At 45.4% G+C, this 25,489-nt stretch overlaps 1 protein-coding gene and 2 long non-coding RNA genes across 7 annotated transcripts; all 3 read right to left on the bottom strand.

The window, feature by feature from the left end:
* Positions 1–1,580: 1,580 nt before the first annotated feature.
* LOC144587307 (uncharacterized) lies at positions 1,581–6,318 on the bottom strand. 5 transcript variants are annotated; one of them, XR_013542451.1, is made up of 2 exons: positions 4,292–6,318; positions 1,581–4,223 (listed from the first exon to the last, which is right to left on the bottom strand). It is a non-coding gene; the product is annotated as an uncharacterized LOC144587307 (long non-coding RNA). The 5 variants fall into 5 exon arrangements; XR_013542452.1 differs by having other exon boundaries at positions 1,581–4,235; positions 4,292–4,550; XR_013542453.1 differs by having other exon boundaries at positions 1,581–4,231; positions 4,292–4,550.
* A 1,345-nt stretch (positions 6,319–7,663) lies between these two features.
* Positions 7,664–8,793, bottom strand: LOC144587329 (uncharacterized). The gene is made up of 2 exons (XR_013542488.1): positions 8,599–8,793; positions 7,664–8,414 (listed from the first exon to the last, which is right to left on the bottom strand). It is a non-coding gene; the product is annotated as an uncharacterized LOC144587329 (long non-coding RNA).
* A 2,524-nt stretch (positions 8,794–11,317) lies between these two features.
* On the bottom strand, positions 11,318–20,834 carry LOC144587231 (uncharacterized). Its single transcript, XM_078387159.1, has 3 exons — positions 20,676–20,834; positions 19,999–20,093; positions 11,318–13,164 (listed from the first exon to the last, which is right to left on the bottom strand). Exon 3 carries the CDS (start codon positions 12,958–12,960, stop codon positions 11,350–11,352), a length of 1,611 nt encoding a protein of 536 aa, XP_078243285.1. The 5' UTR covers positions 12,961–13,164; positions 19,999–20,093; positions 20,676–20,834; the 3' UTR covers positions 11,318–11,349.
* Between the last annotated feature and the right edge of the window lie 4,655 nt (positions 20,835–25,489).

Here is a 25,489-nt window from a genome sequence, read left to right as displayed (position 1 = left end):
TATTGAAAAAGCATAGGATAAGTCATAGAAAATCTGCACCTTACACTCCCCCCCAAAAATGGAATTGAATTTAGAGCCCAAGGGAGAATTGAAAATTACAACATATGCAGATGCTAACTATGGAAATGACGTTGTGACAAGGAGATCCACGTCAGGTATAACTATACATTTAGGAGATAGCATTGTCAATTGGAAAACAGCCAGACAAAAGTTCATTTCACTTTCGTCAGCTGAGTCTGAGTATGCAGAACTGTGTACTGATCTCATATTTTCCAGTTAGCAAAGGATATTGGAATAGATTTAAAGGAGCCAATATCTGTGAATGAGGACAATCAGGCTGTAATTCAAATGGTAAATTCACCAAACTTAAAAAGCAGGTCTAAGCACACAGACATTCGGTATCAGAATGTGAAGGAAAGTGTTGAGAATGGTCTAATAAAACTAATATATTGTGAGACTGATAAGAACATTGCAGACTGTCTTACAAAGGTATTGGGACCAACCAAACATGAGAGAGTAAGAAAAAATCAAGAGTTGGCTGGAGGGAAGGCCTGAATAAACAGCCATGTTTTTAATTGGGTTTTAAAGGTGCCCAGCGTGGGGGCCGCGCAAATTGCCGGAGGGAGATTGTTCCAGAGGCGAGGAGCCACCGCCGAGAAGGCCCAGTTTCGTGTCTTCTCCTTCCAGGCCTCTCTCGGCGTCAGGCTCCTAAGCCTCACCTCCTGACTCGCGCGGGTGATCTGGGTAGACCTTGGTGGGAGGAGGCGTTCCGCTCTCCAGGTTTAGCCCAAACCTGTCAATCTCCTCCAAATTGTTTGCTTACATACATTAGGTTTTTTTTCATTATTACACGTTACAGTACATTTCCCATTTTACATTCACTGCATCCCCAACATGATACTTACTTTTCCTTTTTATTTTTACTGCTGTTCTTGTTTGATTATTATGTATTTGTCTATGTTTTATTATTTGATTTTATATTTGGAAGCCGCCTAGAGTGGTCCGGTGGGCCAGATAGGTGGGCTATAAATTAAATAAATAAATAAATAAATAAATAAATAAATAAATAAATAAATAAATAAATAAATAAATTGTTAAATTGTTAAATGCAGTTTGGCATCATGATCTGAGTTTTGTAAGGATCAGAGCTGTAAAGAGAGTAAGCCCTAGTTTATGCAGCTGAGCTGGTTGTATCAGCAGTATGAACAATCCCAGGATTGGCTAATCACTGGGATATAGCTGGGAGACCAAGCATACACCATTGTGGGTTGTTGTGAGTATTGCTGTTGGTCGTGGAGTGCTGTCGTCTACGAGCTTGGGAGAAGGGAAACTCTGGTGAACCGGACTGACTGCATGGTATATTGACATTGACTTTTTACTGAACTCTGACATTGATTTACGCTCTGTACTCTGTGGAACTGCCGTGTATGACAATTGGAACTGGAACAAGGACTACGCTGTGTATATACCTGTACATATCCTGTATATAATACAAGTATTCTGCTATCAAGACTGTTGGTGCTTGTTGTAAGGATTTGGCGACAGTAGAAATACGCAGAGTTATTGGAGACACTTACAAGTTCTTTGTGTTGCAAGACAGTTGTATTTACAAGTATTTACAGATATGAACAGGCAGGCATCTCAACAGCATGGCAGGAACTCTTTATACAATTGGACATAATGCATGGCAGCAAGTGGTAGAGGAGGAAGACACAAAGACACTGTCCACTTATATACATGTACATGGCATTTCTAGTCCAATCAGAATACAGATGACTTCATCCTTTGCACCTGGTCTTCTTCTTGTTTCAAGACATTGCATCATCTCCAGAGTGATTCAGCATTCTCACATCTGTGCACAATGGCAACTCGTTAATAATACACTTATACATGTTCAGGCCTATAAAATTTCTGTATTCTGACTCTTATCTCTTCACATCACTGGGAAGCTCTGCTGGTTATCACCTCCTGGGGTAACCCTGGTAACACCACTAACTCTGTCAGGATATAAAAATTGGGAGAAATCTCCCTCAAACTGTTATTAGAATGAAACTGAGAACCATAGATTTTTTGTTTCATGGCGTACAACAGACGATGGAACTGATGCAGTCTAAAGAAGAGCTAGAGACTCAGAATATTTACATGCTGTATTCCAACAAATAGTGCTTTGTAAGGTGCCATTAACTCCAGAACTATTTTTATTGAGTATGATACCGCCCAGAGACCTGGTTAGAGTGGGCGGCATGTAAAATAAATAAATAAATAAATAAATAAATAAATAAATAAATAAATAAATAAATAAATAAATAAATAAATAAATAAATAAATAAATAAATAAATAAATAAATAAATAAATAAATGTTTTTTTCCTGGGCTTTCTTTTTGTCTCCTGACCACATGGCCTGGGGGTGGGGCCTAGGGGTGGGACTTCCTGCTTTAAAAGAGCATGTCCCAGGACCCTGGACCCTTTTCCCTAGGAAGCTGGGCTGAGGGCGAAGGCCAGGTCTGTTTGCATGGATGCCTTGCTGAGTTTTTTTTCTTCCCTGGGCTTTCTTTTTGTCTCCTGACCATATGGCCTGGGGGTGGGGCCTAGGGGTGGGACTTCCTGCTTTGAAAGAGCGTGTCCCAGGACCCTGGACCCTTTTCCCAGGACCCTGGACCCTTTTCCCTAGGAAGCTGGGCTGAGGGCGAAGGCCAGGTCTGTTTGCATGGATGCTTTGCTGAGTTTTTTTTCCTGGGCTTTCTTTTTGTCTCCTGACCACATGGCCTGGGGGTGGGGCCTAGGGGTGGGACTTCCTGCTTTAAAAGAGCATGTCCCAGGACCCTGGACCATTTTCCCTAGGAAGTTGGGCTGAGGGGGAAGGCCAGGTCTGTTTGCATGGATGCCTTGCTGAGTTTTTTTCTTCCCTGGGCTTTCTTTTTGTCTCCTGACCACATGGCCTGGGGGTGGGGCCTAGGGGTGGGACTTCCCACTTTAGAAGAGCGTGTCCCAGGATCCTGGACCATTTTCCCTAGGAAGCTGGGCTGAGGGCGAAGGTCAGGTCTGTTTGCATGGATGCCTTGCTGAGTTTTTTTTCCTGGGCTTTCTTTTTGTCTCCTGACCACATGGCCTGGGGGTGGGGCCTAGGGGTGGGACTTCCTGCTTTAAAAGAGCATGTCCCAGGACCCTGGACCCTTTTCCCTAGGAAGCTGGGCTGAGGGTGAAGGCCAGGTCTGTTTGCATGGATGCCTTGCTGAGTTTTTTTCCTGGGCTTTCTTTTTGTCTCCTGACCACATGGCCTGGGGGTGGGGCCTAGGGGTGGGACTTCCTGCTTTAAAAGAGCATGTCCCAGGACCCTGGACCCTTTTCCCTAGGAAGCTGGGCTGAGGGTGAAGGCCAGGTCTGTTTGCATGGATGCCTTGCTGAGTTTTTTTCCTGGGCTTTCTTTTTGTCTCCTGACCACATGGCCTGGGGGTGGGGCCTAGGGGTGGGACTTCCTGCTTTAAAAGAGCATGTCCCAGGACCATGGACCCTTTTCCCTAGGAAGCTGGGCTGGGGGTGAAGGCCAGGTCTGTTTGCATGGATGCCTTGCTGAGTTTTTTTTTCCTGGGCTTTCTTTTTGTCTCCTGACCATATGGCCTGGGGGTGGGGCCTAGGGGTGGGACTTCCCGCTTTAAAAGATCATGTCCCAGGACCCTGGACACTTTTCCTAACAGCTCGCGAAATTCTCAAATTGTATCTCTGGCTTTAATATGGTAAATAGGAAAGCCAATTAGATTTGCACAAGCCTTGGAGTTAGGAAAGTTTTAAGGATCAGATCATACTTTTGTACCATTAAAGAGCAGGCCGGGTAGGTGGGGCTCGTCAGCCATGGAAGGCAGCCCATCTAGGAGAAGGGAAAATCTGATTTCAAACCTCCACTGCCTTGTGGCTATATCCACTCATGGAAAAGGCTTCAGGAGTTAACCTCGAGTCAAAATCCGGAGCTGGAGTCCCAAAGGCAGCATGTGTCGTTCTGCCAACTCCTGTGACATTGCTGGAACCAGTTGTATTGGCTCTTGCCTTTCCATTGGACCATTTCAGTAATGTGGAGAGGGGGGATCTGCTGCTTGGGTAACAGCCTATTCTCCATATTACCTTACCCGGGCTTCATGCTCTGGAGAGGACACTCCTCGATTCAGAGCATGTTACCATAGTCTCTCGAGACTGAAGGATGCCTATACCTACCTACCTACCTACCTACCTACCTACCTACCTACCTACCTACCTACCTACCTACCTACCTACCTACCTACCTACCTACCTACCTACCAAATAAATAAATAAATAAATAAATAAATAAATAAATAAATAAATAAATAAATAAATATAACACAGATGATACAAAGGAGTATATAGTTATATACATAGTCACTGCAGCCAGAATTCTTTATGCCAAAAATTGGAAAAGTCTGACGGTACAGAAACAAGAAGATCTTATAGAGAAGATACGAGAAACAGCGGAAATTGACATTTTATCAGAAGTAATGAAGGGCTTAAATTGATAGAGTCAATAGACAACGTATGAAAAACATACCTTGAAACGAGAACTTAAATCTGCAAGGCAAAAAATAGTAAAAAGAGTAATTTGGAATTTTTATATGGCAATATATATAGAATGGATGTTAGTATGCTATTGTTTCTCCTCTTCCTTCTTAGCCTCAACTCCCATTTTCCTTTTTGTCACCCCTTGTTAAAAATAAAAATTAAAAAAAAGATGCTGGAACTGATGGCGGGTGAAAATCCTTGGAAGAGCAGAAAGATAACCAAGTGGCAGTGACAGCTGGCAATGGATTTTATACACGGCTGGGTGAGAACAAAATTTTCTGTGTGTTAACAACACAATTACAGCGAAATAGTGCTTTTTTACTTTGTATATATTTTTAAAGTTTAAATACATTTGCATGTTTGTTGTGGGTTTTTCGGGCTCTTTGGCCGTATTCTGGTTGTTCTTCCTAACGTTTCCCCAGTTTCTGTGGCCGTGGGTCTCTTCAGAGGACAGGAGTCGGAACTCTTTGCTCTGGTGCAGTTCTGACTCCTGTCCTCTGAAGGTGCCGGCCACCGAGACTGGCGAAACATTAGCAAGAACCACCTTCAGAACATGGCCAAAGAGCCTGAAAAACCCACAACAACTACCAACATGAAATACAGCATGGGATATGCAGGGAAAAGACTCCTCACAATCACACACACACAGTTTTCCCAGTGTAGGAAACGGGCAGTCCCTCCCCCCAGGGGCTCTCTTGCCCCCATTGCTATGGGTGGGAAGAGCATGGGGGGGATTGAGGGTCAGGATTGAGGGTCAGGGCCTGGTTCATGTGTCAGGAACTTCCCTCCCTTACAGGGGCATCAGGAACTACTGTGGCTGCCAGATGGACAGCATAGAAATGCAGTATCTTCATCATCCACATTCTTCCAACCTACCCACTCCTAAGCTTCCTAAGCTGAAGAGATGAATGGATCCTAGTGGTTCATTGGATGGCTGTATTAAATACAGTGGACCCTCGACTTATACGGAATTAATTTGTATTGGAACTGTGGCCGCAGGCTGAAAATTCCATAGGCCGAGAGTCCATTTCCCATAGGAATGCATTGAAAAACCATTTAATCTGTTCCAGCCAAAGAAAAAAAATCCTGGGCTTCCAAAGCTGCACCCACTGCCCTTTGCCTTCTGTCCCTATTATCCTCTGCCTCCCTTCCCCGTGGGGACAGGAGGCAGAGGGCACCAGGGACAGGAGACAAGAGGGTTTCTAAGCCCTGAAAGCTGACAGCGGGTGCAGAGCGGCTTTCGGCTTCCCGGCTTCCAAAACTGCAAGCTTTGCACCCGCTGTTGGCTTTCGGGGCTTAGAAAGCTGCACCCACTGCCCTCTTGTCTCCTGTCCCTGGTGCCCTCTACCTCCTGTGGACAAGAGGACACTGTGGACAGGAGACAAGAGGGCAGCGGGGGCAGCTTTGAATTTTCTGCCCTTTTCTCCTCCTCTCCCCCCTTCAAGGCCAGCGGTTGGAGAGAAGCAAGCAAGCAAGCAGGCAAGCAGGCAGGCAGGCAGGCAGGCAAGGAAGCAAGGAAGTGTGAGGAGCCTCTGGAGAGAGAAAAGACGGGGTGGGGGTGGGGGGTCAGTCCTGGGTTTTCCTGCATGGTGACACCCCACTCCAGAAAAAAAATCACGCCTTCTCTTGGTGGGTTTTCAAAGGGGAAGGAGAGAAAGGGGCCTGACTCTGTCCCCACCCCCACTCCAGCCCAGACCTCCAAGGGCCCCCCAAGGGGAACAGGAAACCCAAGCTCAACATTCCCCCTCCAACCCGTCCACCCCGTTCTGTAAAATCTTGGTCAAGGCTGCAAGTCTTCCGGGGTGGGGGTGGGGGTGGGAAGCGAGCCTGATGGGGTTGCAAGGAGGAAGAGGAAGGGGGCTCAGTCTCAAAAGCCTCTTGGGTCTAAATGTCAAATTCCACCAAAGAGCTCACTGCCCGGAAAACTCAAACATCCCAAAAATACCAGCAGGCCTTTTCAATAGCGAGACGTTACCCTATAAAAATCGACTATGGCCCTGTAATTGTAATGATAAAGAAATTGAAACATTAGAGCTTGTTTTTTTCATATGTAGTTTTTACAGGGATGGGTTACAGGGGGTGAGAGCATGCAGGGAATCATCCTCGGGTGGTTGTTTTTTCTGTCTCTCCTGTGCATAGAGACCTCCCTTTTCCTTTTTTAGTTTCCATCCTTCCTTTTGGGGGGGGGTCCAAAGGGAAGGAGAGGTGGCAACTCTCCTGATGAGCCCCCTCGGGCCTTTTGGATTCCCTTGGGGGGGGAGGATCCAGGAGGAGGAGGAGATGCCCCACCCCTTGGGAGGAGGAGCCTTGGGGTGGGCGGGGCATCTCTGTCTCTCTTGCTTAGACTCTTCTTCCTTCCCTTCTCCTGCCCACCCACGACTCAGGTTACTGAAGCTGAACTTCAGAGTATGCCTGTTATTTTCAAACCTTTTAGACAAACGGAGTTGACTCCGTATTGACCCCAACAGAGCCTGGGATCTTCTTGATCGAGGCTTGAGATCTCTGTGCGAGGACCTCCTGTTGGAGATTTCTGGGAATGACATCTCTCCAGGTAACTTTATTTTTTAAAAAAATGTCTAGTACTTATACAAAGCAATAGCCATTCTCATTACTTACTCCCTCCTCCCACCCCACTCTCTGTCCCATTGCAGACGTGGGATATAAGAGCTTCAAAACATGCTCTTAAAATGTTCACATTTCAACCTGGCTCTCGATGCCCCCAAAAGTAAGAGCCTCAGAGGCTGATATTCGCTTTGCTACTCATCAATATCTATAAAAGGTTCCCCCTCCTCAATAAATAAATTAAAGGCGGAGGGCTGGGGAGCTTTCATTCCTTTGGCTGCCTGAAGGTTTTTTGTTGTTAATTTTTCCTCTAGTGTGATATTCTGGCCATCTAACACAGAGGTTATAAATTTGAAAAGTAGATTTGCCTGAGCCCTTCCGTAAAGTGATTAGTAAGGCTAACTCTGGAGGTTAGATTACGGATTGCCTAGGAATCATTCCGGTTTCATTAAATATCCCTGTGACAAGGCCTGTCTTCGGCCGGGGGGGATTGGATGAGAAAAGTGGGAAAAAGACACTGAGGAGAGTCCATTCCTTCCGAAGTAACAACTTTATTTGAATGTACACTTAACTCTACCGGATCAAACGGATCCTTTAACACTTCATCAGATAACAAGGTATATCTTTTTGCTTTTACAACAGTTGGGTTCAACTCTTCCCTTACCAGGGGGCTGGGCCGAATCGTTCGCGATCCGTCAATGGTACGGCGCATATGGTCCCACAACAGGGATGGCAGGCCCAATCCCCCTCTGGAGGCTTCTGTTGAAACTCTGGGCCCGGGCGGATAACTCTCCGGCCCCCACCAGGGTAGCTCACCAGGAAAACTGAGACCCTCCATTCTAGGGGCTCATATGCCCGACCGCATCCGCTGGGTAGAGAAGGCTCTGGCAACAGTCCTCCATCTTTCTTTATATTAGGGAAGCCTTGGGCCAAGTCCGCTTGGCTTCTCACGTCAGTTAACCAATCGGTCTGCACCCCTGTTTGTGCATCTGCCCAGCTCGCCTTCCCCCAACCAACTGAATTCCCGCGCATTTGATCCTTCCCCTTTCACCTCCTCCCACATGATCAGGTCCAGTTCGGCTCCTCCCTCATCAACCAAACACACTTCCGTCGGTCTCCTTTGTAATTCTTCCTCGTGTTCTATCTCCACTAAAATCCCTTCTGCACAACCACTCTCTTCCTTCGGGTCTTTCTCTTCTGAGGACGGCACACTCTGACCTACACCTTCACATGCCCCGCTCTCCAAGTGGGCCGTCCTCCATGGAAGATCCTCCTTTTCCCTTTCCTGTTGAGAGAAATAGTCGGCATTAGAGTGAGCCTTCCCTTTCCTATACTGCACCTGGAACGAGAAGGGTTGCAGACTAAGATACCATCTTGTTAACCGGGCGTTGGTATCCTTCATCCTATTGAGCCATTGCAGGGGTGCATCGTCTGTTACTAGTGTAAAAGGGGCTCCTAATCGATAATACCTCAGAGCCTGCATCGCCCATTTCACCGCTAGGGCCTCTTTCTCGATAGTCGCATATTTTTGTTCCCGGCTGCTCAATTTTTTGCTAAGATTCATTATAGGGTATTCCACTTCACCTTTCCTTTGAGAAAGTACAGCTCCAATACCTCGATCAGAAGCGTCCGTTTGTACAAAAAAAGGTAAATTAAAATCAGGAGCGTACCCGGAATGTAAGGCTGACAAAGTCTCTTTAAGTTGTCTAAAGGCATGTTGTTCAGCTGCACCCCATACGATACCCTTTCCTTTCCTTTTCCATGTTAAATCCGTTAGAGGGGCCGCCACCTCTGCAAAATTGGGTACAAATTGCTTATTAGAGGAGACATTGGAGCCAGAACAAATCTGTCAGATAAGGAGCTTGGAGAAAGTGATGTCTTCTCCAACAAACCAGGGTTGACTATGATGGTGGAACATCAAATTAATACTCCCCCTCAAACTATAATTAGAGTAGGGGGAAGAAATTGGCCTCATCACTTTAAAGAAACTATCAGCAAAGAGGTGGCAGAGATTATCTCATTAGGAGTGATAGAACCATCTTTTAGCCCATGGAGGAGTTATCCGGTGACTGTTGCAAAACCAGATGGGAGTGTTAGGTTATTCATTGATTTTAGGAGGTTGAATACAATATCTAAATTTGATGCCTATCCCATGCCTAAGGTAGAAGACTTGTTAGAACGATTAGGAAGGGGTACATTTTTATCATGACTAGATTTGGTAAAGGTTATTGGCAAATCCCATTAAAAACAACTGATAAAGAGAATACCACTTTTGTCACCCTTAAGGATTTCTATCAATTTACCCGCATGCTATTTTAAAAAATTTTGGTCAAATACCTTCTCAATTTCAATGTTTAAATTTTTGCTTTTATTCTCAGATGTGGTTTATCAAATTCCCCCCTTTCCATACACATTGGTTTAGGTATCTAACTCTGGAGCCAGAGGTTGGGAGTTATCTTCACTTCTACCTCTGTAGTCCTAAGATTCTATTAACTGAGTACCTATTTCCCTGGCCATCTCTGCTTCCTATCCTGCTTTCAGAAATTCCTGATGATTCCCTACACATAACAGCATTTTATAAACTCTACATCCCATCCCTTTCGTGGACCCATCCTTTCTCTTCTCCCTCTGAATAATAATTTCTGCAGATGTTGTCAGTCCTCTTCAAAGATGATGCAGCCATTGTTGCCCATTCTGCTGAAGACCTCTGACAACTCATGAATCGTTTCAGCAAGGCCTGCCAAGACTTTGGACTAACAATCAGCCTGAAGAAAACACAAGTCATGGGCCAGGGTGTGGACTCACCTCCCTCTATTACCATCTCCACACAAGAATTGGAGGTTGTTCATGACTGTGTACCTTGGCCCAACGATCTCTGACACTCTCTCCCTAGGCTGGACAAATGCATTGGGAAAGCAGCTACCATGTTCTCAAGACTCACAAAGAGAGTATGGCTCAATAAGAAGCTGATGACACATACCAAGATCGAGGTCTATAGAGCCTGTGTCCTGAGCACACTCCTGTACTGCAGTGAGTCCTGGACTCTTTGTACATAGCAGGAGACGAAGCTGAACACGTTCCATATGCGTTGCCTCCGACGCATTTTTGGTATCACTTGACAGGACAAAATTCCAAACAGAGCAGTCCTAGAATGAGCTGGAATTTTTAGCATATATAAATTATTGAAACAGCGACGTCTTCGTTGGCTTGGGCATGTCATGAGAATGGCTGATGGTCGGATTCCAAAAGATCTCCTGTATGGAGAATTAGTGCAGGGAAATCGCCCAGAGGTGACCACAGCTGCGATACAAGGACATCTGCAAGCAGGATCTGAAGGCCTTAGGAATGGATCTCAACAGATGGGAAACCTTGATATCTGACTGTTCAGCCTAGATGCAAGCGGTGCATCATGGCCTCTCCCAATTTGAAGAGACCCTTGTCAAGCAGGCCGAGGCAAAGAGGCAGTTACGAAAGCAGCAAGATCAGGGAGCTAGACAGGAGAGATTTGTCTTCAGTGTGGAAGGGATTGTCACTCTCGAATTGGCCTTCTCAGCCACACTACATGCTGTTCCAAGTCCTCCATACAGAGCACGTTACCATAGTCTTTCGCGACTGATGCCTAATAAATTATTGAGAGTATACTGCTTTGTAATGGCAGGGATTTTATATATACATATACATACATATACAAATACAAATACATATACATATACATACATACATACATACATACGTTTTGCTTACCGATTTTCGCATAGCGATTTTTAAAAACAGCTGATCCCTGGTTCCAAAATGGCCGCTGGGTGCCTAAAAGGGCACGCCCTGCCCTCACTTATCAAGGGCGCGAAAATGGCGGGCGGATGGGGAAACTTCCCTGAATTGTGAGTTTGGGCCCCGTTGGGCCCTGAAGTTTAATGCGTATATAGAGAGAATACAGATCCATTGGTACCCTCTTTAAAACTCAATTACTATTATTATTTTTGAGGGTAAAGCCTTGTAAAACAAATGACTTCTCTCTCTTCACTACTTGATTTTCTTTCATCAGTTAGCCCTAGAAAATCCATCCTTTTCTCTATTTCTTCTATTGCACAATATATGCTTATTTTCATTTTTTAGCACAAAGCTCCACGTCTATTCTGTGATCTCTCGTTAATTAATGATGGAATTAAAACGCATCACAAAAGGCACTTCAAAATTTAATCCATTTATTCTCTTTTCTCTCAGTTTTGCATTACATCAGCATTTTGCTGTTTATTCTTTCCATGTAGTTTCTCCCCAGTGTGGATCCTTTGATGTACCGTAAGCTGACCATTGTGACAAAAGCTCTTTCCACACTCCACACATTTATGTGGTTTCTCCCCAGTGTGGATCCTTTGATGTAACCTAAGGTCACCACTGCGACTAAAGCTCTTTCCACATTCCATGCATTTATGTAGTTTCTCCCCAGTGTGGATCCTTTGATGTACCCTAAGCTGACCATTCTGACAAAAGCTCTTTCCACACTCCATACATTTATGTGGTTTCTCCCCAGTGTGGATCCTTTGATGTAACCTAAGGTCACCACTGCGACTAAAGCTCTTTCCACATTCCATGCATTTATGTGGTTTCTCCCCAGTGTGGATCCTTTGATGTACCCTAAGCTGACCATTCTGACAAAAGCTCTTTCCACACTCCATACATTTATGTGGTTTCTCCCCAGTGTGGATCCTTTGATGTAACCTAAGGGCACCACTGAGACTAAAGCTCTTTCCACATTCCATGCATTTATGTGGTTTCTCCCCAGTGTGGATCCTTTGATGTAACCTAAGGTGACCACTGCGACTAAAGCTCTTTCCACATTCCATGCATTTATGTGGTTTCTCCCCAGTGTGGATCCTTTGATGTAACCTAAGATGACCATTCTGACAAAAGCTCTTTCCACACTCCACACATTTATGTGGTTTCTCCCCAGTGTGGATCCTTTGATGTACCGTAAGCTGACCATTGTGACAAAAGCTCTTTCCACACTCCACACATTTATGTGGTTTCTCCCCAGTGTGGATCCTTTGATGTAACCTAAGGTCACCACTGCGACTAAAGCTCTTTCCACATTCCATGCATTTATGTAGTTTCTCCCCAGTGTGGATCCTTTGATGTACCCTAAGCTGACCATTCTGACCAAAGCTCTTTCCACACTCCATACATTTATGTGGTTTCTCCCCAGTGTGGATCCGTTGATGTAACCTAAGGTCACCACTGAGACTAAAGCTCTTTCCACATTCCATGCATTTATGTGGTTTCTCCCCAGTGTGGATCCTTTGATGTAATCTAAGGGCATCACTGCGACTAAAGCTCTTTCCACACTCCATACATTTATGTGGTTTCTCCCCAGTGTGGATCCTTTGATGTACCCTAAGCTGACCATTCTGACAAAAGCTCTTTCCACACTCCATACATTTATGTGGTTTCTCCCCAGTGTGGATCCTTTGATGTAATCTAAGGGCATCACTGCGACTAAAGCTCTTTCCACATTCCATGCATTTATGTGGTTTCTCCTCAGTGTGGATCCTTTGATGTACCCTAAGCTGACCATTCTGACAAAAGCTCTTTCCACACTCCATACATTTATGTGGTTTCTCCCCAGTGTGGATCCTTTGATGTAACCTAAGGTCACCACTGAGACTAAAGCTCTTTCCACATTCCATGCATTTATGTGGTTTCTCCCCAGTGTGGATCCTTTGATGTAACCTAAGCTGACCATTCTGAAAAAAGCTCTTTCCACATTCCATGCATTTATGTGGTTTCTCCCAAATGTGAGTTCTTCTCCCACTGAAACTCTTTTCACATTCCATGTTTTAGTATGATTTCTCCCCAGGGTGAGTTCTTTAAACTGAACTAGCGGCAGTGGTTTGAATCTATCTCCACACTTCAGGTGTTTAAGACGTTTCTCCTTTGGTTCATGGGTTTTTCTAAGCTTTTTTCCCGAGCTTCACACTTGACTCTTTTCTGGGCCAAAAGAAGTGTCTCTGTATAATTCTGGCCATTGAGTTTGTTACCTGATAAGGAAAAAAAAGAAGATGTCTTGAGAATGTAGCACAGAGCATAATCTCCTGAAGGTTTTACTGGCAACAGTTGAAAAATTTGCCATACAGTGGGCCCTCTACTTACGAACTTAATCCATTCCGGAAGTAAGTTTGTAAGTCGATAAGTTTGTCCGCTGAATCAGCATTTCCCATAGGAATGCACTGAAAACCATTTAATCTGTTCCCGGCTGTTTTTGGTTCTTAAGTTGAGCAGCGGTTTGTAACTCATTAGTTCCGAGAGGAACTAATGCAAAGCTCCTTAATCTGTTCCTACCACTAGGGGCAGAATAATTTTTCTTTTTTTCTTTTTATCCTAAGATTACTTAGGTTTAAAAAAAGGAAAAGAAAGAGGGAGGGAAGGAGGGAACAGACACCTTTTCAACAGAACTCCTTGAAAAGCACATTTTCAGCCAAGACAAGACAAGCACCTTTTTTGGGGGGGGGGGAAGGGACAGCAAATGTGAGAGGGAACAAGCACCCTTCAGACAACAGAACACCTTGAAAAACACTCCTCAGCACAAAGAGGGACATGGCTCTGAACTCCATTTTTAACCTGCTTGCAAGCAAGCTTTCTTCCCAACAGAATTCCTCAGCCCACTGTATTGTGAAAACAACAGGGACTCCCCAAAGAGACAGTGATAGGAAAATATAGTTGATTAATATTAACCATTATCTGAAATAATATTAATCATCGGCCATCAAGTCAATTCTGACTGATGGCAACCCTTTTTTCGGGGGTATCTAGGTAGAGATTACTCAAAAGTCGTTCCCCATTCCCTGCTTCTGGGACCGTGCAGTTTCCCGAAGGCCACACAGGCTGACCTTACCCGTGGGAGACACAGCAACCAGATATTTAAACCACTGACCTATCCAGCCAGATAACTCAGAAATAAAATGGGAGGGTTTGATTAGAATTGAGGTTTTACTGGAAAGGTTCCATGGTTTACTTGAAAATTTCCTCCACCGTACAGTACTTAATTTAAAGGCATTGCAAGTCCATAAATGTATTGAAAATGGTGAACCCATGAAAGGAGAAAGGGAAGGAAGTATTGGAGAACCTGGATTAATAAAAAGCCACTGTTGGCTCACATTTAGCTTGCGATCTACAACAATTCCAAGATGCCTCTCGCCCGTAGTTTTGCTGAGGGATGTATCCCCCATCTTGTAACTGTGCAGTTTGGGTTCTGTTTCCAAGGTGCAGGACTTTGCACTTGACCGTGACCAGGTAGGATCTTGCCAAAAATTAAATGCAGCAGTGAGGGTTTATCGGTTAGGTTTTTTTTTTTTAAGGAAAATAGTAAAGTCTGAGGATTTGTTATTATTGGTGTTGCTTTCCTGGGGTATGTCATCGGAGTATGGGACCAAATGGGGATGTGATGTTAAAAGGGAATGGTTTAAAGTCTTGATTTATTTATTTATTTATTTATTTATTTATTTATTTATTTATTTATTTATTTATTTATTTATTTATTTATTTATTTAAATTTATACCCCGCCCCTCTAGACCATGTCTACTCGGGGCAGCTTACAACATAAAAATATCAATATAAAATACTGTAATCATTAAAAATACAATTACTATATTAATAAATACGATTAATTTAAAAAAGGATTACCAAGATGGGGTAGGATAAGGAAAGATAAATAAATAGAACTGACATGGAAGATTTTTGGAGAGAATTGAAAGATGTAAAGAAGTTTACTTCGCAAATATAAGTTTACTTTTTTATTCATCAGCATATAAAAGTTATTTTAGGATAGATTACATATAGTTGCATCCAGTGATTGTGATTTACAGTTTGTAAGAGAGACGTAGGGTTCTTTAAAGTAGCAGATCACACATTGGTAAACATGGATTTTCTCATAGGCATCCAGTCTCGAGAGACCATGGTAACATTCTGGGTAAAGTAATATGGAGGATAGGCTGTTACCCAAGCAGCAAATCCCCCCTCTCCACATTGCTGAAATGGTCCAATGGAAAGGCAAGAGCCAATACGACTGGTTCCAGCAACGTCGCAGGAGTTGGCAGTGCGAAACGAACTGCCTTCAGGACTCCAGCTCCACATTTTGCCTCGAGGTTAACTCCTGATCAGGTCACTGAGAAATACAGTAAATTATCCATAGGAAAGCCAGAGAAACAAACTGCATGTAGGTCAGGCAAACCCCTGAAGCTGATTCACTGGGAAAGTCTGAGGCTGCCATAGCTATGGGGAGCCGCCTGGGATTGTAGGGGCTGAAGTTGGTATAAAAGCAGCTGAGGTAGGAGCATTTGTTGCTGCACGTTTGCTGAAGGGTGATCAGGCTGATCGTGAGATCGTAACAAAGGGCTTTAGGATGAAACCAATAAAGAAGGATTTGAAAGACTGGCAATACATAATTAACAGATTTTGAAATGGTAAAAATACTGGTATTAATATCAGAAACTAGGAGAAACCAACATGAATTTGACCCAACTCTGGGCGGCAGTGGAAGACGGGAGGGCCTGGCGTGCTCTGGTCGATGGGGTCACGAAGAATCGGACACGACTAAACAACAAGAATAGGAGAATTAGGTTTGCCAAGGAGAAGGGAACTAGCACCACATGGGATTTGGAGACTCTCCCTCTCTTAATGCAGCCTAAATAACACTGGCCTTTTTTGCAGCACCATCACACTGTTGGCTTGTGACGTGAGACGATTTCAAGGTCCTTCTCGCTCCTAATACTGCTGAGCCAGGTATCCCCCGTCTTGTAACGGTGTGAAATAGTACGGGAAACCATGGAACCTGGAGACACTCCAGCGGCCAAGAGGTCAAGGAGTGGAAGCAGGAGTCCCCCACCAGCACCACTTCCGTTCTCAGAGCGACATCCCACAACTGGAAATCCCAGAAGCTGACAGTCCGACAGTCCACCGCTTCTCTCCCAAACCCAAGGCAAAGGTCAGGGCTGTTTTTCAGCAAGTGTGGATGGCAAGGAGCAGAAAAGAGGGTGTCCTGTGCAGACCATCTTCACTGCTCCCAGTCCTGCTGTCAATATTCAGGCTGCCCTTTCCTATGGGAAGCCTGGCAACTTTTTTTCCTGCTGGCAACACATTGGAACTTTTTTTTTAAAATCGCGGCTACAGAAGTACAATATCCCACATTCAGACAGTCATGTTATATAAAATAAGCCAAATAAAACAGGACCTGAATTTTACAGCCATGAACACAGAGCACAGAGACCACATACAAAGTGTCAGCAGGCGTGCCCAACAAGGACACAGGAATACACATCTTAAGGATGACGATGATGTCAGGCCTCTGACAACTGACTGGACACTGTGGGATACTCTTTATGGATACTGGGTCATGATTTCTTTCTCTTGGCTAATGTAGAGAGTTGTGGACTGTTATGCTGTTGCAGCTGTATATAAATGGCAAGAGACTTAGTTGCTAGGAGTCTAGTGCCTCTGCCTGATTTTCTTGACTGCTGGGACTGGAACAAGGAGCTTTGGCAACAGGCACTGCTAAAAAAACCTGTGCCACTCTGATTTAACCACTACTGAGGCTGATGAAGAGTTCTGGAGGTCTCCAAAGCTTACACAACAGGCTGGAATTTCACAGGTGGCCCTAATGAAGGAAAACTCACCCACCTGGCCACCAACCCCCATGTGCAGAGAACAGACCTCCTCGCTCTTTGCTTTTTCATTTACTTTTTTTTCCAAAGCACACCGGAGTAAAGATGACTTGGAATTTACAAGATGTATTTAAAATGAATTCGGATAGGTTGAGGAATGAGATAAGTCAAAAGATTTGTTGTTGTTGTTTAGTCGTTTAGTCCTGTCCGACTCTTCGTGACCCCATGGACCAGAGCACGCCAGGCCCTCCTGTCTTCCACTGCCTCCCGGAGTTGGGTCAAATTCATGCTGTATTTTTCTATTTATAAGACACCTTTGTTTATAAGACCCACACAGACTCTTCTCTAACCCCAAAATAAGAAAACTGAGCTTTGAGTATTCAGCCTCTGGGTTCAGAACGCTTGGACATTAGGGGTCCCTGTGGCTTCTGAGCCTGCAGTCTCCACCTCCAGTGAGATGTGTCCCAATCGGTTTGTAGAGCTTCAGCTGACGTCAGTTCCTTAAGACTCGTGATTGGAGCAAGCTAAGTCTCCTGACTGTAGGAAGCAAAGCCTCGTGATTGAAGGAAGCCTGTTTACAGAGGTAACATACAGGCCCTTTTTTGTTCTCAGCTTACTTCTGTGTAACTAGCATGCTGTGGAAAAAGTACCATCTTATACACAGAAAACTATGGCATGTAAGGAAGTTGGTGATATTAAGGGGATTATTAAGTCCACCAATCTCCCCTCTGACAAAAGTGGTTGAGAAATTCTCCAGAAAATGTTAAATGGGTTTATAAAAGATTGGATGAAACAGATACAAGATAGCAAGCAAATAGGAAAGATAGTGGGAGAAGAGAGGATGTCGTCACTAAACATAGTTCAATTAGAAAAGTGGGCAAAGAATAGAAAAGAAAGGAAGCAGAAGGCAGAAAAATTAGGAAAACTGAGGAGACAATTGAAAAAAGACTGAAGTTAGAAGCAATGAAAAAGAGAAAGGAGATCATGCATGAAATAACTTGCATCTTAGTTTATTTTCCTTCTGTCATTTCCCCCCTCAATACTGAAGAGGTCCATCGGATCCTATCTGTCTCCGTGTATCTTTCACCCCTTGATCTGACATTGGGATTCAAAATGTCAGATCAAGATTTTCCCTCGATGTCTCCTTATGACCAAAGATCATCATCCTCAAACTTTATTTCAATGACGTTTCTGCAACAGATTCAGTACGTTTTGGGGAAATGATGGACAAAGATCTTGGCAAAAATTAAAAAAAAAAAACCGTGGGAACCTTGGGAGAGAAATCCTCAACCCCACTGTCTGTCTGTATGTCTGTATATATGTATGTATGTGTTGTGTGCATGCGCTCCATCTACCACTTGCTTAAAGCAACTGGAACCTTCTCTCAAATCCATGCCTGGGGCCCGAGAAATGCACAAACGGCCACACACCCACACCCTACAATCTCCCCACCTCTTGTTTCTTTCCAGAGGCTCTGCAAAGCTTCCCTCGTCCCTGTCAGAACCTCCCGGCAGGAGCCCTTCTTGAGGAAGAGACGGCACGCCTCCCTCCTCCTTGGGTCTCCAGCTTTCCCTTCCCTTCCTTTTTTTGAACTACTAGGAAGAGGGTAAGGAATACAAAAGGTAAAAGGAAATGGAAGGGATGGGGAAAAAAGGGTTTTAAGGATAGGAGAACACAGAATATACAATCATCCAATCTATTCATATTAAGTATATAAGCATCCAATCTATATACAATTTTCAATTTAAAAAATCAACTTTCTACTTTTTTTAAACTGCTTGATTACCTTCTAGCTGTCAAGTTACATATGTGTTTTAGTTTAAATCTAAGTTACGCCAACACTATCAGGAGACCATGTGAAGGTGCTATCCCTGAAAGAGGTGAGGGGGATGGCATGTCGAAATAGGGCCTTCTCGGTTGTGGCCCCCCAACTTTGGAATGCCCTCCCTATAGACATCCGCTTGGCTCCAACACTTTTGGCATTTTAATTAAACAGTATTCTCTAGCTGGCCACATGAGCAGCAGGACTTATTAGTATTCATGTTTTAAGAATTGTTTTAATATAGGATATTTTATATTGTCTATTTTAATGTTTTTAAGTTTTAATATTGTTGTATGCCTCCCAGAAGCCACTGGTAATGGTGCCGCTAAAAAAAAAAAAATCGAAAATAAATAAATAATTAAATAAGATCAAGATGGAGGGAAAAACTAAAGAGAAAAGAAAATCAAGTGTTGACTGGAGGGAAGGCCTGCCTGAAGAGCCAGATCTTTAAACGACTCTTAAAAACACCCAGCGAGGGTGCCAGGGTGATTTCTGGCTGGAACCTACCAAAAAGACACCATGGATTTGAAAAAAGGTCTACTTTGCAGAGAATCGAGAAAAAGAAGGCGGCTCTCCTCCATCTTTCCCTCTCCAACAATCCCCACATGCAGGAGTGAATTCTTCACTTCACCCACTTGATTCCCAAAAGAGGAAAGGAGAAATTCAGGGGAGTCCGCATGTCAGGCTGTCCAGGGCTGGGATCTCGCCGACAGCACCTGCTCTTGGTGACCACAGGGCAGAGCCCAGCAGGACTGGGAAACAAAAGAAAAACACTCTGCACATGTTCAGAGAGGCCCTGCGGTAGACAGTAAAACTGGGACTCACACAAGCCAGGTGGAAAACCCCCACTCGGCCAGGGAAGTGACAGTGTGTAATTTTGTAATTTTGTGATTTTATATATTTTTATACTGTTTTGTTTTACTTTGTAAGCCGCCCCGAGTAGACATGGTCTAGAGGGGCGGGGTAAAAATCAAATAAATAAATAAATAAATAAATAAATAAATAAATAAATAAATAAATAAATAAATAAATAAATAGTGTGTCTTTGCTTTCAGAAACCAGAGGTCTCCCGAATGAAAGTGCAACAGAATGAAGTTGACAGAAGAGGCACAAAAGGGAACCTCAGAATATGGGGATTTCACACCAACTCAGTCTCCTTTGCTCCGTCACGCCCCATCTCGGTGGCCCCTCTTGCCCTCAACAGGCACCACGGAAGGTCTGGTGGAAGGCAGCCTCCAAACGCTCCCGATGCTTCCTGCGATTGGGCTAAAATTCTCCGAAATACTGATGTCAGCTTTGCAAAGTCTCGCGTCCTGATAATCAGAGGGTTATCATTTAATAAATAAACAAGCCCAGTGGTGCTTCTGGTCCCAAAGAATGAAAGGGATCTCACCTGCCGTTCAGGTTTTCGGGGGGCTTCGGAGTTGGATTCTTGCCTTTTCATGCAGAGAAAAGCCGGGGGGAGCATTAGCTGAACCTCACCCCGTCCTTGGGAGAGAAGAGGAAAACAAGCAATCACTCTGGAGCCTTCTGGCATAGAAACGAAATATCATCATCATCCTCAACATCCCTCCCTCCCAGCCGACCCCAGTATCTTCTCCTTCCTCAAAGCCCCATTTCTCTGCCCCTCCTTCTCCCCCGCCCACCCCCTAAACCCCCCCCCGTTTGCAGCCCCCTCCCTCCCCTCCCCCTCCTCCCCCCCTCAAGAAAAAGTCCCCCTTCCCCCAAGCTTTCCAACAAAAGGGGTTTCCTGGGGGGAGCCTGAGGGGACTCTGCGATAAAAAACACACACACAAAAAGGGGGTCCCCGGGGGCCTTGCTCGGAGGGGGGGGCGAGAGCTGGCCCCTTCCAGGTACCAGGATCTCGGCCCTTGCCCTGACTTTCCCCACAAAGACACACAGAAGCCCCCACTAAAGATTTTCCCCCCCACAGAAGGAGAGAGGCCCCCTCCTCGCCCCCCCAAGGTGAATATCATCTCTCTAGGGAAACCCCCCCCACACTGTTCTCTCTCCTCCCTCCCCCTCCCTCTCCTTCCCCCCCCAAATAAAGGCCCCCAAATCCCCCCCCACCTCCATTCGGATCCTCAGGCGGGAAAGAGATGGGGGCGAGAGAGAGGAAAAGGGGAGGGAGGGGCATGGCCTCCACTTCCTGTTCCGGTGGCGGGGTACGCAGCGCCGGAAGCAGCCCCATCCTCCTCCTCTTCCTCCCGCTCCTCTCACACTTTTGTAGCTCTACGTTCTCCCCCCCTCCATTCCCTCCCAACCAATCGCCGCAGAGAATAGGAGGGGGGCGGGGCATCAAATCCGGAACTTTGAGTCTCCATCCTGGGGAGGGGAGGGGAGAGAACGTAGAGCTAGGAAAGTGGAAGAGGAGTGGGAGGAGGGGATGCTTCCGGCGCTGCATCCCGCCCAGAACCGGAAGTGGAGACTGTGCCCCCCTCCCCTCTTTTTCCCCCTCTCTGGGTCTTTCTTCGGGACTCTTTCCCCCCCTGAGGATCCGTGAGGAGGTGGAGACGATTTGGGGGGCTTTATTTGGGGGGGAAGGAGAGGGAGGGGGGAGGGAGAGCACTGGGGGTGGGATTGGGGGCCCCTAGAAAGATATTCCCACTCGCTCCCTCCCCCCCACATGCCTCGCCTCTCCCTCCTCCTCTTCCCCCCCCCCGGTTGTGGTTGTTTTTTCTCCCCCCTCAAAAAAAAGACCTTTTTCCAGGCGATGTCTGAGCGGGAACCTCCTTCCCCCCCCGGGCCAGGAAACCCCTTTTGTTGGAAAGCTTCGGGGGGGGGATTTCCTGGAAAGCCCCAAGTGTGAAATGGGGACCCTTTTTGTGTGTCGGGGTGGGAAGAGGGCTACAAAGGGGAGGGGGTGTGTGGAGGGGGTGGGAAGCACTAAGGAGGGGGCCCCAGAGAAATGGAGCTTGGATGGGGGGGCAGAAGAGTGGGGCTTGGAGGTGGCAGAAGATGCGGGGTCAGCTGGGAGGGAGGGTGTGGATGATGAGGATGATGATATTTCATCTCTATCCCGCACATCTGGCAGCCAAGGCGGCTGCTGAAGCCCCTGCAAGGGAGGGAAGTTCCTGGAACGCGAACCAGGCCTTGACCTGAACCCAGACCCCCCACACACACACACTCACTCACACACACACAAACACACACACACACAAGTCTTGTGTGAGATTTGCTGATTTGGATTAAAAAAAATATTCTCAGGAATATTCTCTCTCCTCCCTCCTCTTCTCAGGGGCGCTTGGTTGGGAGGGAAGGAAAGGGGCGTTCTGCCTCCTCATCTCTTGACCCTCCATCGATGTGAGAAAGAGGGGAGGGAGCCACATTTGATATGAGCAGAAGGAAGGCACCTTTTTTAAAAATTTGCTCTATGCATAAAAGCCTCCCGGCTGATCTTTTCTTTTCTTTTCTTTTCTCCTAGGAAGGGGCGAGACGGAGTTGATGTCTCTACACACGCACATACATGGTGGGGGGGCTTTTGTGTGTGTGTGTTTGTGTCTCTCTGTGGAAAGAGAGGCGGGGAGTCTGGGCGGGGCCGAGAGAGATTCCCCCCGTGGGGGGGCCCTTTGTGTGTGTTTGTGTTTCTCCCCGAGGCCCCTCATTCTAGCCTCTCCCTCCCCCCCCAGTTGTGGTTGTGGTTGTTTCTCCCCCCCCTCAAAAAAAGACCTTTTTCCAGGCGAGGTCTGAGCGGGAACCTCCCTCCCCCCCCTGGCCAGGAAACCCCTTTTCTTGGAAAGCTTCAGGGGGGGATTTCCTGGAAAGCCCCAAGTGGGAAATGGGGGCCTTTTGGTGTGTTGGGGGGAAGAGGGCTACAAAGGGGTGGGGGTGTGTGGAGGGGTGGGAGGACTGACGAGGGGGACCCAGAGAAATGGGACTCGGAGGTGGGAGAAGATACGGGGTCAGCTGGGAGGGAGGGGTGTGGATGATGAGGATGATGATATTTCATCTCTATCCCGCCCCATCTGGAAGCCAAAGGCGGCTGCTGAAGCCCCTGCAAGGGAGGGAAGTTCCTGGAAAGCGAACCAGGCCTTGACCTGAACCCAGACCCTACACACACACACAATACACACACACACACACACACACACAGATAGACAGAGTTAGAGAGAGGGGGAGGGAGAGATAGGGAGGGAAAGGGAGGGAGGGAAAGAGATAGAGGGAGGGAGAGAAAAAGAGACAGAGAGAGATAGACAGGGAGTGTGAGAGAAAGATAGAGAGACAGAGAGAGAGAGAAAGAAAGAGGGGGAGGGAGGGAGAGATAGAGTGAGTTAGGGAGGGAGGGAGAGGGAGGGAGAGAGAGAGAGAGAAAGAGAGGGAGAGATAGAGAGAGAGGGAGGGAGGAAGGGAGGGAAAGAGAGATAGAGATAGAGAGGGGGACGAAGGGAGAGGGAGGGAGAAAGAGAGAGGGGGAGGAAGGGAGAGAGAGAAAGAGAGAGGGAGCAAGAGAGAAAGAGAGAGAGAGAAAGAGAGAGGGAGGAAGAGAGAAAGAGAGGGGAAGAGAAAGAGAGAGGGAGAGAGATAGAGTGAGAGAGGGAGCAAAATTTGGGGCAGTTAATATTATAGACTGCAACAGTCCATGCATGGATGCCACGCCCCCCCCAATTTATGGACGCTGGCAGCAGTGGCACCCCCCCCCCCGGTCCTTGGAAAAATGGTCTTCAACAAAACGGGTCCCTGGCATTAAAAAGGTTGGGGACCACTGCTCTAGAGAAAATTTAGCAGACCTCAGAAAACTTGAGTTAGCGCAAGCACATGAATTCAGAATAAAACAGCTAGAAGCAGAAATACAGAAAGAAAAAATGGAGAGGGAAGAAAGAATGAGACAGAGAGAAACTGAGGTAGAGAAAGAGAGGATAACTTTGGAACTCCGGAGATTGATGAACCAGAACAATAATAATGATAGAAATTCCAACTCTGAAGAGGGGCAGTTGTCAAAAGCAGATCTAAAGAAATTCCCAACTTTTAAACAAGGAGATTGTCCTGAAGCATTTTTAACTCTCTTTGAAAGAGCGTGTGCTGATTTTTCAGTCAGAGATTCAGAAAAAATGATTATTCTGAGATCTCAAATTAGTGGAAGCCTCGCTGAAGTGTACGCAGAGATGCCAATTGAATTAATAAAAGATTATTCAGAATTTAAAAAGTTGGTATTTGCCAGATATGGCATTAATGCTGAACATCTGAGACAGAAATTCAGATCTCTGACAAAGAAACCAGATGAGTCTTTCTCACAGTTAGGAGCCAACTTGGCTAGATATTTGGATAAGTGGCTGGTACAGGAAGGAGTTCAGACACTTGAGGATTTGAAAAATATTATAGGATTGGAACAGTTTTATTCACTTTTACATGGTGAACTTAAATATCTGGTCAAAGACAAGAAACCTAAGAATCTGAAAGAGGCATCAGAAATTGCAGATTTCATTTTCCAAATCAGAAAACTTATTTATTCTGAGGGAAAGAGTATGAGAAAAACATGGGAGGACTACAATAGATATCCCAAGGGACAAGAAAGTGGGCAGCCATTTTGTGGGAAAACCTTCAGAACAGGGCCAAGCCAGAAGTCAGAATTTGGAGGGAAAAGAAAAAGGGGCTGGAAAGGGTCCATGGAGTGATAGAATTTGCTTCATTTGCCATGAAAAAGGCCATATTGCTTCCCAATTTTATAAAGCTAAAGAAAATAAAGAAATTTTACCTCAGAAAATGAATTTAAACAAGCCTAAATCTGTTTACTGTGTTCAGAAGGGTCAGATATCTCCACCAAGGGAAGAGTCAGTTGCCATAGCAACACCAGCAGAGCTCTCAACAGAGGCTGATAATAGTGAAGCTGACCTTCCTGTAGCTGAAATAACTGATCCCCAATTATTTGAAGCAGCTGGTGATAATATTGGAATTTTAAATCACAGTTATTTGGCATTGAGAGACACGTGTTCTCAGGTTACCCTTTGTCATCCTGATATCATTCCACAAGATTACATTATACCAAACGAAAGTATGACAATTAAAGGAATAGGGGAAGAAATAGTTGTTTTGCCTGTAGCCGAAGTGTTGGTTCGTTATAAGGGCTGGCAGGGAAATTGGCGCGTCGGAATTTCCTCACAACTGCCTTCAGCCGTGCTTATTGGGACAGACCTCTCTGAGCATGTTAAGAGAGTGTTAGTGCTGACACGTTCAAAACAAGATCAAACAGAGGCAGCTGAAAAAGTTACTGACATTCAGGAGGAAGAAAATGAAAATATACAACAAGCTGAGGCATTCTCACTTGCAATACCCCAAAGCAGGATATTTTCCCAGGAACAGCAAGCAGATCCCACTTTAAAATGTTGTTTTGAGAAAGTGTCAAGGATAGAATTAACCCCTGAATCCCCTGAAAGATTCCATATTAAGCAGGATTTACTGTATAGAGAAACACTGAGGAACATCTCAAAAGGGGGAGATGAGATTCGAAGCCAGTTGGTAGTGCCTGTTAAATATAGAAAGGGGACATTCTGATATATTTGCTGCACATTTAGGGATAAATAAGACCAAGCAGAGAATAACTCAAAACTTCTATTGGCCAGAGATAGGAAAACAAATTAAAAATTTCTGTCAGAGATGCGACGTGTGCCAGAGACAGGGTAATAACCATGACAGGACTAGTTTGCTTCAGAGATTATAACTGACTTAGGACCTTATAGGATCATTTCTAAAATGAGTGATCTCAATTATATTATTGAAGGAGATGAACACCTAGGCAGGAGGGTAGTTCATGTGAACGCAATTAAGCCATATTATAGAGAGGAAAAGAGAGTGCTTTTTGCAATGAAAGCAGCTGATAAAGAAGAACATGATTTGCCATACTGGGAAGGTCGGGGTGAAATTAAGTTCAACCCAGAGGAGGTGAAGAT

The sequence above is a fragment of the Pogona vitticeps genome, chromosome 2 (genome assembly GCF_051106095.1).
Source record: "Pogona vitticeps strain Pit_001003342236 chromosome 2, PviZW2.1, whole genome shotgun sequence".
Classification (NCBI taxonomy): Eukaryota; Metazoa; Chordata; class Lepidosauria; order Squamata; family Agamidae; genus Pogona; species Pogona vitticeps.
Note: the sequence above shows the minus strand (reverse complement) of the source record. Positions and strands in the feature narration are given on the sequence as shown.

Bases quoted from the DNA above. Each gene is read 5' to 3' on its own strand.
- LOC144587231 (XM_078387159.1), bottom strand. From the start codon at position 12,960: ATGGAATGTGAAAAGAGTTTCAGTGGGAGAAGAACTCACATTTGGGAG.